Consider the following 14715-nt stretch of genomic DNA (forward strand, 5'->3'; position numbering starts at 1 on the left):
ATGGAGATCTGCTTAAAGGAGATATGCACAACAAAACTGAGCACATAACAAACACACAGATAGCTGAGCTGAGATTGTCCCGCCTTGTTGAGTTGAATTGAGGCCAAACCGCAAGAAGGCTAGAAGAACACCCACCCGCACACGAGCTGTCTCAGCAAGCTACCAAACCATCTTACCCTTGCTCGACATTGCTGATCACCATTCAACATTCAAACACAACTTTATCATAGCAAGATCTTTTTGGTTGAAAAGTCTCACGTTTAGTAACCATTTTAATCTCATTCCATGACAAACACGAGGTCAAAATTATGAAATAATAATTTCTCTATTGATTAGAGAGAGAAAATGCTAAAACTACCTCTGACTGATCTAGAAATAGTAATTATGGCCAAGCCATGACTTAGAAATGATAAAAAAAATTTGCAACGTCCAAAAGTTTCTTGATAGCTTTTTGGGTGTTTTGACAAGTTATTATCAAACGAAAATGACCTAGAAAAGGCCTTACAACGCAGCTTTGTAGTGGTGATTGATGGGCCAGAGGGTGAAGTAAAACCCAAAACGTTAGGAGAATCCATGGAGGATTAGGAAATTTCATCTAGCTTCCGACAAGAATTTTTGGGACCAAAACTATTAAAAATGACCCAAAACCTCTCTTTTCTCTCTCTAACCACACCCAAGAACATGGAAACAAGGGCCATGCACATTCTCTCTCTCTCTCTCTCTCTCTCTCTCTCTCTCTCTCTCCCCCCGCGTGCATTACAATTTACACCTAGGAAAGCATTCTCTCTCTCTCTCTCTCATGTACTCTCACTACACGTGGAAGTGTTGGAGGCCCATTAAATAGCCCATTTATTGGCACTACTTTATGATATAGGCTGGGGTGGCCTTCTAAACAGGGCATCTCTCTCTCTCTCTCTCTCTCTCTCTCTCTCTCTCTCTCTCTCTCTCGTTTTGTTTTAGGAGTCAGGTAGGGCACTCCTGGCCGCTCTCCTCATACACCAGAAAAGTGCACAAGAAGGACGAAGACTATGTACCCAGAATACTAAGGCAGACGCTTTTGTCACTAGTTTCCTCTAGACTACGAGAGGCCAGGATTATCTACACTCTTAGGGCCATGCCTATTCCCTTGAGGGACCCATTTTGCTAACTTGATATGGGCGTGACAGTGACCAAGTACCTCTCTCTCTCTCTCTCTCTCTCACACACACACACACACACACACACACACACACACACACACACACACACACACACACACACACACACACACACACACACTCAAAGGTGTTTTATGCTCTTGGCGATTGGTTGCCTAAGACCAAGTATGTTTGCTTTGATTTCTAAGCGTATCAAAAAGGGAATTGTATAATTAAGCTCACAATTGATTGCCTTGGCCAGTTCCACCACCTTCGCCTTTGCAACATCTAAGCACACGTACCTTAAAACCTTATTGTGCTTTATAACAATAGCCTGCAAAGGAGCAATTTTTAGCCTACATTTGTGCAATTGTTTGCACCTGGGCCTCAAGCTCTGAGACCCTGGCAATCAAAACTAGACAGCCCATGCATTCACTATTGGCAGCAAAAGGTGCATGACATGGTCTAGCAGCAGGTGGTGTGACAACGGATGATCGTGTCACTATCTCCTTCTCAACTTCGAGGAGTCCATCAAAAGATGTCTTCCAATTTTTCTCCTCTATGAGGTTATCGTCCCATAGCAAACCACAACACTTTATGTTGGGATCAAATCTGCATAACAAGTAGTATCCCGCTTCACACCATTCTCTTAGGGACATCCTCCCCACAGGCCCTGATGGCATCAATTGGAGCATTGCTTGAGAAACAGGAGTTGAAGGCCTTCTCAAGCAATGCTCCAATTGATGTCATTAGGGAAAGTGGGGAGGATGTCCCTAAGAGAATGCTGTGAAGTGAGATACTACTTGTTATGCAGATTTGATCCCAACATAAAGGGTTGTGGCTTGCTATGGAAAAAGAACCTCGCGGAGGAGAAAAATTGGAAGACATCTTTTGATGGACTCCTCAAAGCTGAGAAGGAGAGAGTGACACCATCATTAGCTGTCGCACCACCTGCTGCTACACCATGTCAGACACCTTCTGTTGTCGACGGTGAATGTAAGGATTGTCTAGTTTTGACTACCAGGGTCTCAGAGCTTGAGGCCCAGGTGCAAACAATTGCACAAATGCAAGCTCAGATTGCACCTTTGCAGGATGTTGTTATGAAGCATAATAAGGTTCTAAAGCGCATGTGCTTAGATGCTGCGAAGGCGAAGGTGGTGGAATTGGTGGATGTACAACAAGGTTATCAGCCACGGTGCTCATATCTTAAGAATCAGCCTCAAGAGTCCATATCTTTGATTGAGTCCTCACTTTCAAAAAAAGTGGGAGCACTTCCTTTCAATAGGGTAGCACATAATGCACCCTTGCACGAGATAGCTTCAAATCTTGGATGCTTCGGAGTGCAAGGCTGGTTGGCACGAGCTATTTGAGTTGAGATTCGACAAAACAGCTTGGGATGCCCTTGCATGGTAAGAAACTCATGATATCTAAATGCCCTTCATAGTTTACTAAGGTTTTATCAAACTTTACCATTTGATAGTGGCATACCAAATTTTAGTAAAACAAGAAGGATGTCTTTTGCTGAGTAGACAAGTTTTTATTTCCAATCAATCTGCAAACTTAGATTGCCATGTGATATCATCATGTTATTATGAATGGTTTGCTTACATGAAGTGATGCAAAAGGAAAGGTTATGTGCTTAAGACTTCTAGCAAATGTAAAGGTGTATGTTTTTGTGATAGTAGCAACTGGAGTATTCCCTTTACTCTGCTTTTGTGTCATGGATGACGTTTTTAGCTTGGAAGCATTTCTGTAAGAGGCATTCCTAAGATTTAGTGCAAAAGTTGAATTTCAATGTTGGTGTTGCAATATGTTTACAATGAATGTGATGTCTTCTTAAAAGAGTATGCAAGAACACCAATGTGTTCTGTGGATCTGGCATTGGCTATAGTTGAATGCTACCATATGTCTCCTCTAGCAGGTTAGTAGGCTATGGTAACCCTGCTTTCTTTCCTTTTGTGACATCGGGATGCCACTTGCTCAAGCTTGGAAAAAAACATCTCTTTAATAGAGTCGAGACCTTTTATAGTTTCATATTAATTCTTCAGAGTTGTTTGGTCGAAGATGATAAGTGCTTTCAAGCATTTAGACAAGCTTCCCTTTTATAAGCTTGTGGTTGACTTGTTTGGAAATGTAAAGACCCTTGCATTGTTCAAGGTAATCCAATAGTGGATTCGTCACACTAATCCTCCAAGGTTGGATTTTTAAAGAGAGAAACTAGAAGATACACATCCTTCAATCACTAACTTATTGTTGACCGGGGTAATTTGAAGATGGTATCCGTAGATGGCTTCTACCAAAACCATCTCCCACTCAGCAATAAGTTGCACTTTATAGAGAGAGATAAGTGAGAGCAAAAATATTCTTGAAAGCTTGCCAAGCATGAGGTCTTGCGGACAAAGAACTCCCCCGTCGCATAGCCTTATCTTTGAGGAAAGTGGTTCCACAAAAAATCTTGGATTTCTTTGAAGACGTTTTCAAACAGTTGTATCGGTTGAAGTGCTTTCTTTTTATTTTTACATGGATAATAGGGCACTGATTCGATGCTATCTGTCTCCACATTAATCCATGTTGCGGGCTTTTTTATTATTATTTATTCAATCTCTCTCTCTCTCTCTCTCTCCCTCTCTCTCTCTCTCTCTCGTTGCACCCTCGTGCTCTCTCTCTCTCTCTCTCTCTCTCTGTCTCTCTCTCTCTCTCTCTCTCTCTCTCTCTCTCTCTCTCTCTCTCTCTCTCTCTCTCTCTCTCTCTCTCTCTCTCTCTCTCTCTCTCTCTCTCTGATCTTGTGTCGGCTTGTAGGGCTGCTTTTTCAGTTGGTCCTTTGTTTCTTGGCACTGCCTTTCGGCAAAAGGGAGTGTAAATACTAGGGAACTTCAGCCCGTGTACAACGGAGCACGCTTCGAATTTTTGCAAGGTATATTCTATTTTTTTTCTTTAATCTACAATCTCTCTCCTTCTTCACTTCCTTCTCTCTAGCGTGTATCTGTGTGTGTGTGTGTGTGAAAGGTAGTGCCAACGTATGTCTCTAGATGCGTTGTTCATATAATCTCTGGTGCCGAGCACGGTAGGTGCTCATCTCTTGCTTTCTTGGAGTCCCTGAAGAGTGAAGACTTTTGGCAATTATGGCAGACTCCATCATTGTTGGTAGGGTATCATGGGGGTATAATTTCATGCTTTTGTGTAGGTTCGGCAACAAACAACATTCAAACTTCCTTTTCTTCTCATCGTCTCTGATCCGCATGAAGGGTATAACTTTGAGGAGAGTCGCCCAATATTTGCCGACATAAGTGGTCACTTTCTCATTCTCTTTCTAACATAGCCAATCCCACTCTTAATTGCCATCATCTTTGAAATTTGGTGGAAGAAATTGGCGCTAGAATATCTTCTTGAAGTGCTCCCAATTATAGGGTTTGCTCCTCACCTCTTATCAATACCTGGGTTTCTTCCTGAGCATAGTCATCCAAAACCTGTACTGATATTCTATCCCTCAGCCATTCCACTTGCACTACTGCACCAAGTGACTGTTGATAAATCTGGCATCATAGCATTTTAGGGTGCCATCTCTCTCTATGGGTGCATTCACAGCATGCCCGAGCTCACATATCATGCTTGGGCTCATCAAAAACCTCTCTTTGAGATCAATTTCTCTCTTAAATCTGTTGATACAGTACTTAGCAAGATAGTCTATTCTGACATGACTAAGAAGAGGGATTTATTAATTCCAAAAGCTTCTTCTTTGAATCACATAAGCATGATTCTATAATTATCTTCAAAATATGAGCTCTCTCCCTCTCCATAGGGCTACTTGATTTGTGTAGTTGGATGCGTTTGAGAGGAAGGCCAGTAGTACAAGTGCAAAACGGGCAAAACACAGCTACTATTTACCCAGTTTGTGAAGCTCTATGCCTTCAAAAAAAAATGGTGATTAACAAATACTTGTATTTTCTCCTTATAATGGAAAAGTCCTTTCGAGGGGGGTGGGCTTCAAAAAATCTAGACATACATTGTGATAATGTTTAATTTTCCTTCTATTGAATGTCTTTGTCATCAATTATCATGAATAGTTAATGCAATTGTTATAATATTTATCATTAGAAAATTACAATTTAGCTACATTGTAGCATTTAAAAGTTACAATCTAGTGACATTGGTTGCTTGTGTGTGTTTGTATCATTAGACTATGTATTCTGAGTAGAGAAGACTTGGAGTGCCAAGTGTAACATCCACTTACATTTTGGCTATGGAATTCCACACTCTGACAATGCCAAAGAGTTCACTTTTGCACCTTGCTGAGTTGTGCTTCTTGAAGAAAAATCTTTTTGCAAAATAAACCTTGAAGAATTTGATATTTTAGCTTTATTTATTTTGTGGTAACAAGTTGGCTAGCACCATGCTTTATGTTGATATCATGGACTTTATTTTCTATACGGATGGAGTTGGCTATGTTTTCAACCTTCTCCTTTGTATAGAAATACCGCTTAGGTACCCGTTGTTGGTTGGGTTTCGTATCTCGCAAGTGACATGTTGTGCTCATTGTTGTTAAAGAGGATTTTGGTCTACATACCATCTTTGTCCTTCTAGGTGCTTTGGCTTAGAGATCTCCTTGCATTTTCAAATGGGAGGGCTTTGGCTTGGAGTTTGGTGATAGAAAACGTTGCCCATTTCCTTGGTGGTATCACTGAACTTGAATCACTTTCTTTGTCATCCATCTTCAATGAGCCTTATGGTGTCTTGTGCTAGCTCTTTAAGGCTTTGAACTTGAATCACTTTCTTTGGCATCCATCTTCAATGAGCCTTATGGTGTCTTGTGCTAGCTCTTTAAGGCTTGGACCTTTCTATCAGGTTTAGTGCTATGCTTTGTAGTTTTTTATTTTGAAAATTGTTTTCCTAGGTTCTCTTTGTCATGATGAATTGCATTATTATTCTTTCCTTTGGTCCTAAATTTACAATGTTAAATGTAAGTAAGATGCTTCTATATTGAGGAATAGAATGACACCTTTACGGGTTGATTTGGAGCTACCCTCCTACAATCATTACCTTCTTGCACCTTACTCCTCAAGTGCATTCAAATGTTTAAAATACCATCAAAACTCTTTAAGACCATAAAACAAGAATACATTTTGCAGTAATGTTTCTATGTGAATTTGATCATTCTAGGGAGTTGTGAGTGCCTCCATTCATGTAGTAGAACTTTTTGAGCAAGCTAAAATCCGAACAAACCATGGCATTCTAATGTCCTTCCAGTTGAGTGTTCAATCGAGAACAAATCAAGTGTAGTTAGGAATTTTGGCCTAATAGTTGAATCTAGCCAATATCAAGCCATGAAAATTTCAAGCAAGAGCGAGCTAAAATCCAAACAAGCCACGTCATTATAATGTGAAAAAGCAACCCTAGAAGCGGACAAAAGATGAGAGAGAGAGAGAGAGAGAGAGAGAGAGAGAGAGAGAGAGAATGAATTATGGTACATATATATGAAGCCGATTATCGAATAAATAATATAAAAAAAACCCAAGGACGTGGATTAACGTGGAGACAAATAGCACCAAATCGATGCCTTGTTGTCCGTATAAAAATCAAAGGAAAGCACTTCAACCAGTACAACAGTTTGAAAACGTCTTTAAAGAAATACAAATTTTTTTGCGGAACCACCTTCCTCAAAGATAATGCTATGCAGTGGGGGAGTTCTTTGTTCGTGAAACCTCATGCTTGGCAAGCTTTCAAGAATATTTTTGCTTGGACTTATCTCTCTCTATAAAGTGCAACTTATTGCTGAGTGGGAGATGGTTTTGGTAGAAACCATCTACCGATGCCATCTTCAAATTACCCCACTCAAAAATAAGTTAGTGAGTGAAGGATGTGTATCTTCTAGTTTCTCTCTTTAAAAATCTAACCCTGGATTACCTTGAACAATGCAAGAGTCTTTACATTTCCAAACAAGTTACCATGCGGCAGTCAACTACAAGCTTATAAAAGGGAAGCTTGTCTAAATGCTTGAAAGCACTTATCATCTATAGTGAAGAATCAATATGAAACTATAAAAGGTATCTACTCTATTAAAGAGATGTTTTCTTCCAAGCTTGAGCATAAACCTCTCAAAGCCTTTAACTTGCAAGTGGCATCCGGATATCACAAAAGGAAAGAAAGGAGGGTTACCATAGCCTGCCAACCTGCCAGAGGAAACATATGGTAGCATTCAACTATAGTCCATAGAACATACTGGTGTTCTTGCATACACTTTTAAGAAAATATCACATTCATTGTTAACCTATTGCAACAACAACATCGAAATTCAACTCGATAAGATGGACAATTTTTGACTGAGGATAGTGCACAGAAGAACTTTTGTCCACTAAATCTTAGGAATGCCTTTGACAAAAATGCTTGCAAGATAAAAACGTGATCCGTGACACAAAAGCAAAGTAAAGGGAATAATCCAGTAGCACTATCACAAAAATATACACCTTTACACAATAAATCACAGACCGAGCAGTTGCTAGAAGTCTTAAGCACATACCTTTCCTTTTGCATCACTTTTGAACCACCATGTAAGCAAACTTTCCTCATGACACAAACCAGATATGAAGTGATAACATAACAGAGAATGTTGTGACATTGTATCAACTCGTAACATAACAGAGAATGTTGTGACATTGTATCAACTCGTAACATAGAAGAGAATATTGACATTTCCAATGTCACAACCCCTTAAAGCCCCCCTTACACTTGTAGTGTTTGCTATAAATCTCTCTTACAGATCAGTGCTTTAAAGACGTGCAGACATAAGAAATGCTAGTAAGCATGTGGAAACCTTACTATTCTTTACCTACACAATCTTGAGCATCCATAAAAGTGCAAGCAGGCTCAATTGAGCTCACTGTTCAACAAACAAGAAACCACAAAATCCAAATGCTTATAATGCACACTGCCATATTGACAACACCTCTGCAATTTTGTCAATTTAGTTGTAACATTGGAAAAACCATTTAGAATGACATGATGATATCACATGTCAATCTAAGTTTGCAGATTGATTGGAAATAAAAACTTGTTTACTCACCAAAAAACATCCTTCTTGTTTTACGAAAATTTGGTATGCCACTATCAAATGGTAAAGTTTGATAAAACCTTAGTAAACTATGAAGGGCATTTATATATCATGAGTTTCTTCCCATGCAAGGGAATCCCAAGCTATTTTGTCAAATACCATCTTAAATAGCTTGTGCCAACTAGCCTTGCACTCCGAAGCATCCAAGATTGTTGAAGCTATCTTGTGCAAGGGTGCATTATGTGCTACCCACTTGAGAGGTGGTGCTCACAAATCTAAGATATGCCACGCTTCTTTGAAAGTGAGGGCTGAATCAAAGATATGGACTCTTGTGGCGGATACTTAAGATATGAGCACCATGGCTGATAACCTGGTTGTACATCCACCAATTCCACCACCTTCGCCTTCGCAGCATCTAAGCACATGCGGTTTAGAGCCTTATTGTGCTTCATAACAACAGCTTGCAAAGGTGCAATCCGAGCTTGCATTTGTGCAATTGTTTGCACTTGGGCCTCAAGCTCTGAGACCCTGGTAGTCAAAACTAGATAGTCCTTGCACTCATTGTCGACAACAAAAGGTGCCTGACATGGTGTAGCAGCAGGTGGTGTGACAACTAATGATGGTGTCACTCTCTCCTTCTCAGCTTTGAGGAGTCCATCAAAAGATGTCTTCCAATTTTTCTCCTCTGCGAGGTTCTTTTCCCATAGAAAGCCACAACCCTTTATGTTGGGATCAAATCTGCATAACAAGTAGTATCCTGCTTCACACCATTCTCTTAGGGACATCCTCCCCACACGCCCTGATGGCATCAATTGGAGCATTGCAGGAAAGAAGAGAGGCAAAGGGAAAGCAGGGCGCCATAGCTCACAAGCTGACAATAGCACAACAAACTCTAGCACCACTGCAGTAGACAGTGGCACATGAGCAGACAATAGCACAACAAAGGCCAATAGCACAGTAGCAATCAATGACTCGCCTGTGATGCTATCTTCATCAGCCGAAGATTTTCTTATGTGCGGGTCAAGATATTTTATGTCGAGGAATCCTTGAAGCTCACAATCGATTGCCTTGGCCAGTTCCACCACCTTCGCCTTCGCAGCTTCTACGCACATGCGCCTTAAAACCTTAAAGGGCTTCATAACAACAGTTTGCAAAGGTGCAATCTGAGCTTGCATTTGTGCAATTGTTTGCACCTGGGCCTCAAGCTCTAAGACCTTGTTGGGGTATAAAGCCCAATGTGGTCACCCAGGTAAGTGGGCGGGTCGCCAGGTCTGTACACATATTCTTTTGTAAAAACCTAATAAGAACTCACTATGCTCTACACATTACAGTAGAGCGAGTTCACCATATCGTCGTGCTCTTCTTCTCGCACTCTCTCTCGCGTCGCAGTTCCACTTGTACTCCTTCAACTGGTATCAGAGCTCAGATCGAGGCTCGGGGCAGCACTGCAGGAGGCTAGAGTCACCAGCTCAGATTGGAGTGAAATTCGACAGGCGAAGACACGGCCCCAAATCCTGTGGGAGGGCTCGAAGGGCAAGGTGTTCTCAGAATTTCATTCTGAGGTCATCTCGGCCACCGTTCGGCTTCGACAAAGGTCTGCGCAGGCCATTTTCGACTACGTGGTCTTGGCGGGTGCAAATCCGACTCTGCAAATTTGGGGTTTTCGGCCTACAACTGTAGGTGTTGAGGATATCGACACTCCCAGAGTGTTGATTTGTGGCTGTCTACACATCGAAGGACGGCTCACAGTTCTTGGAGGCGTGTCACATACGACACGGGCGCATCTACACACAGACTGTAGGCGACATCCACTAGTTCATCAGGTAGCTTATGCTTGCTGCTTGATATTCCAAATTTCATCCTGACATTGCAGGTACTTCCACATGGGATGTATTGTTAGAGATGATGTATGTCTGTTGAGGGTTTGTTGGCTGTGAGTCACGCAGCAAACAACCGCCGCAGCGGTTACAACATACAGTGGGAAATTTGTGGATGTATGACTTTGTGGGAAGTCTATGTACTGTCAGATTTACTGCAGCCTTTGTTGAGGGTCGAGTGAGGTTTTATTGAGCTGGGGGATTCTCGAATGTTGAGATCCTTTCGGTGATACAGGTCTTGGAGCGATCCCTCGAGCACCCTTAGATAGGTAGCTAGGATGTATTGACTGTGAGTTAGACAGTTGGGATTGCATCTTTGCTTTACTGCCGTTGAGGCATTGTCGCAGTCTATGCTTATAGGACAGTGACAGGACAGTGAGAGACAGTACAGGTGCAGGACAGGTTTACCCGCTGCTTACAGTGTCAGAGACAGTGTTCTTTGAGCTATTTTTGGTCTGTTTTTTGAGTACACCAGAGCCATTTTACAAAGGAGACTCTGCCAAAATTTATGCAGAATCTGAAGCTTTCTTGGTTCATTTGACAGGTTGATATTGGTTCAGAGGTCAGTTTACAGGGGAAACTCTGCCGAATTTTTCCCAGGAAAGTAAACCACTGTGAAGCGTAGCTATGGCTGGATCACAGGACACTGCTCTTTACAATATCAAGAAGCTGGATGGAACCAATTTCCCATTGTGGAAGAAGCAGATTTGGCACGTGTTGGTACAAAAGAAGCAAATAAAACCTATAAAGCTCAAGGGGATAAAACCAGAAGATATGGACGAAGATGAATGGAGCGAAATGGATGAATTAGCACTTTCTACCATTATGCTGACTTTGGCCGAAAGCGTTTACTTCAATGTAGCAGACGAGATGTCGGCTTATCAAGCATGGTTAAAGCTGAGTGATCTTTATGAGAAGCAGAGTGCAGCTTCACAGGTATACTGGCTTAAGAAGCTTGTTGACTTGAAGATGAAAGAAGGGACACCTATGTCCAATCATCTGAATGAATTCAACACAATCTATAGTCAGTTGTCAGCTCAAGGTGTCAAGTTTGATGAACTTGTTAGAGCTATGTTCCTGTTGATTACATTGCCGGAAAGTTGGGACACTTTTCGCACAGCTTTGAGTAATTCTGCACCTCCAGATGGTTTGAACATAGCAGGTGTAGAAGGAAGTCTGCTTACTGAAGAAACCAATAGAAAGACAATGGACAAAGGCAAAGGAACAGCCTTAGTTGTCAGGGGAAGGACCAAAGAAAAGTACAAAGGTGGAAAGAGGAATCAGTCTCGTAGCAAGTCCCGCAGTGCTAAAGGCAAGAGTGACATAGAATGCTACCATTGTGGCAAGAAGGGTCACATGAAAAGAGACTGCAGAGAATGGAAAGCAGAAAAAGGCAAAGAGAAAGCTGAAGACCATGGTGAGAAGAACAAGTCCTCAGTGAAGATTTAAGAAATAAATGTGACAAACACTGTTGCAGAGGATGACAGTCTAGTGTCAGGAGACATCTACTTCTTGAAGAATACAATGGACTCAGCTCTTCTTACAACATCTGATGGAAATGCACTGAGTGACTGGATTATAGACTCAGGGGCATCACTTCATGTGTCTCCAAACAAGGAGTGGTTTACCTCTTATGTGACCACTAAAGATCATGTTCGGCCAGGCAATGGGCAGACATGTGAGATCTTAGGTGTTGGAGATGTTCAATTGAAGTTTCAGAATGGCTCTTCTTTCACGCTGAAGAATGTGAGACATGTTCCCGCAATTACAAAGAGCTTGATCAGCACAGGTTTACTTGATGATGCTGGCTACGTCACCACTTTTGGACAGAACATGTGGAAGATATCCAAGGGTTCTATGACAGTAGCACATGGAGTAAATTCTGGAGGACTTTACATGATTTATGTATCAAATGTCTCTAAAAATGTAATCAATGTAACCGAGCAGCCGAACGTTTCTTTGTGGCATAGCCGGTTAGGACATATGTCCAAGAAGGGAATGGAAATCTTCTCTCGTTCTGGTTATTTGCCTAGCTTTTCATTTAATGATTTTGAATTCTGTGAACATTGTCTGTATGGTAAGCAAACACAGCAGCCACATAAGCATAGAAGCAGTAGAAGAGATACACAGTTGGCACTTGTTCATAGTGATTTGTGTGGACCTATGCCTAACCTATCTCTAGGGGGAGCTTCTTACTTTATGACATTTATAGATGATTACTCGAGGAAAGTATGGGTTTACTTTCTCAAGCACAACGATGAAGCGTTTAGTGCTTTCAAAACGTTTGTGACACTTGTGGAGAATCAAAGTGGCAAGAAGCCTAAATGCTTACGCACTGACAATGGTGGAGAGTATGTTTCAAAGGCCTTTCAGGACTTTTGTGAGTCAAAAGGTATAAAACGTGAACTTACTGCTCCTTACAATCCTCCTCAAAATGGTGTTGCTGAGAGGATGAATAGGACCATACAAGAGAAGGTCAGAAGTATGTTGTCTAATGCACAGCTGCCAAATGGGTTTCGGGTTGAAGCTGTATCAACAACTGTTCATCTTGTAAATAGATCTCCTAGCAAGGTTTTGCAGAAGGATTCAGTGCCAGAGATGGTATGGTCAGGCAAAATGCCCTCATACAAGCATCTCAGAGTCTTTGGTTGTGAGGCATATACTCACGTTCCAAAGGAATTTAGGAACAAACTTGAGCCAAAGAGTAGAAAGTGCATCTTTCTAGGCTATGGTAATTCTGGTGAGATGGGGTACAGACTTTGGGATCCCGAATCCAGAAAGGTTGTCCGCAGCAATGATGTTCACTTATATGAATCCAAATATCATTCTAAACCAGAGAGGGTTGAGGAGATTAGAAGAGTTGTCTTCCAAGAAGATGGACCTGCACGTGCAAGACAAAATGTCAGAGCTCACAAGGAGCAAGGACAAGATAGAGTGGAACCATAGGTTGTGGCTGAGCCTGAGCCACCTATTGTGCGTAGATATGGACGTGTCACGCGACCTCCTGATAGGTTTGTTCCATCTATGAATTATGTCATGTTGACTGATTGCAATGAGCCTTCATGTTACAAGGAAGCAGTGCAAATGAAGGACTCCGGGAATTGGCAATTGGCCATGCAGTCAGAGAGGACAACTCTGCATAAAAACCAGACATGGAAGCTAGTTAAATTACCACGGGGCAAAAAGGCTCTACCCTGTAAATGGGTTTACAGGTATAAGATCACCGCTCATGATAGTCAACCAAAGTACAAAGCAAGGCTTGTTGCCAAGGGCTTTAAGCAAGAACAAGGCATTGACTTTGATGAAGTCTTCTCTCCGGTGGTCAAGATGACTACGTTGAGATGCTTTCTTGCATTGGTTGCCATATTAGATTTGGTGTTGCACCAAATGGATGTAAAGACAGCGTTCTTGCATGGTGTATTAGATGTGGAAATTTACATGCAGCAGCCAGAAGGGTTTGTTGAGAAAGGCAAGGAAGATTGGGTATGCCAGTTGTTAAAGAGTCTTTATGGCTTAAAACAATCACCGAGGGCATGGTACCATAAATTCCACAAGTTTATGCTTTCTCAAGGCTACAAACGTAGTGAGTTCGATCACTGTCTATATACAAAGAAGGCTAAGGATGGTAGTTGGATGATCCTTATTTTGTATGTGGATGACATGTTGATTGCTGGCAAGCACTTGGAAGAAATTTCAGCTTTGAAGTCAAAGATGGCAAAATCGTTTGACATGAAAGACATGGGTGAGGCAAGTCATATACTTGGTATGCGCATTGAGAGAGACAGATCAAAGAAGTTGATTTGGTTATCTCAAACAGAGTATATTGACAAGGTTTTACGACGTTTCAATATGGAGAAGGGAAAGGCACTGAGTGTTCCATTGCCACCATATGTGAAACTTAGCAAACAAGATTGTCCTGTGTCTGAGGAAGAACAGGCTGAAATGGATAAGATTCCATATGCGTCTGCAGTGGGTAGTTTGATGTATGCAATGATTGCTACTCGCCTAGACATTGCATTTGCAGTGGGAGTAGTAAGTCGATACATGTCAAACCCAGGCAAGAAACATTGGGAGGCAGTGAAAGGAATATTGAGATACCTGAAAGCTACAAAGAGTATGCGTATATGCTATGGGAGTCAGGAGCTAAGTGTAAAGGGTTTTACAGACTCAGATTATGCAGGTGACTTAGACAACCAAAGGTCTACGTCAGGGTATGTCTTTACATTGGCTGGTGGAGCAGTATCATGGCGTTCTAGATTACAAGATTGTGTCACTCAGTCTACTACAGAGGCTGAATATGTTGCAGCATCATAGGCATGCAAAGAATCAATTTGGCTTAATCGACTAGTAACAGATTTGGGAATCAAAGAAGAGATGCCTGTGTTATATTGTGATAGTCAAAGTGCTATACAATTGGCTCGCAATCCAGTTTATCACTCAAAGACAAAGCATGTGGATGTGAAGTATCATTTCATCAGGGAAATGCTCGAGGATAAGCAACTTCAGCTTGTCAAAGTTCACACCACAGAAAATCTTGCTGATCTACTTACAAAAGGACTTCCCTCAGAGAGCTTTGCGCATTTTCGCAAGCAGTTAGGTGTAGGGTAGTACATCACTTCTCTACATCTCTTGTATATTAGCTTCTCTCACACTTAAA

General features: G+C 41.5%; 2 protein-coding genes across 2 annotated transcripts in view; one reads left to right on the top strand and one right to left on the bottom strand.

Annotated features, from left to right (window-relative positions):
- Window positions 1-1867: 1867 nt before the first annotated feature.
- Window positions 1868-2506, top strand: LOC147425653 (uncharacterized). Its single transcript, XM_086500094.1, has one exon. The coding sequence runs from the start codon at window positions 1868-1870 to the stop codon at window positions 2504-2506; it is 639 nt and encodes a 212-aa protein (XP_086356220.1).
- Window positions 2507-8456: 5950 nt separating this feature from the next.
- Window positions 8457-14715, bottom strand: part of LOC147425654 (uncharacterized) — a 237668-nt gene continuing 231409 nt past the window's right edge. Inside the window, exon 7 of the mRNA XM_086500712.1 lies at window positions 8457-9395. Within this exon, the coding sequence (XP_086356838.1) occupies window positions 8457-9395 (939 nt within the window). The remainder of the gene's footprint in view (window positions 9396-14715) is intronic.

This window comes from Adiantum capillus-veneris, chromosome 25 (genome assembly GCF_014529385.1).
Source record: "Adiantum capillus-veneris isolate H3 chromosome 25, ASM1452938v2, whole genome shotgun sequence".
NCBI classification, from domain to species: Eukaryota; Viridiplantae; Streptophyta; class Polypodiopsida; order Polypodiales; family Pteridaceae; genus Adiantum; species Adiantum capillus-veneris.

Bases quoted from the DNA above. Each gene is read 5' to 3' on its own strand.
- LOC147425653 (XM_086500094.1), top strand. From the start codon at position 1,868: ATGCTCCAATTGATGTCATTAGGGAAAGTGGGGAGGATGTCCCTAAGA.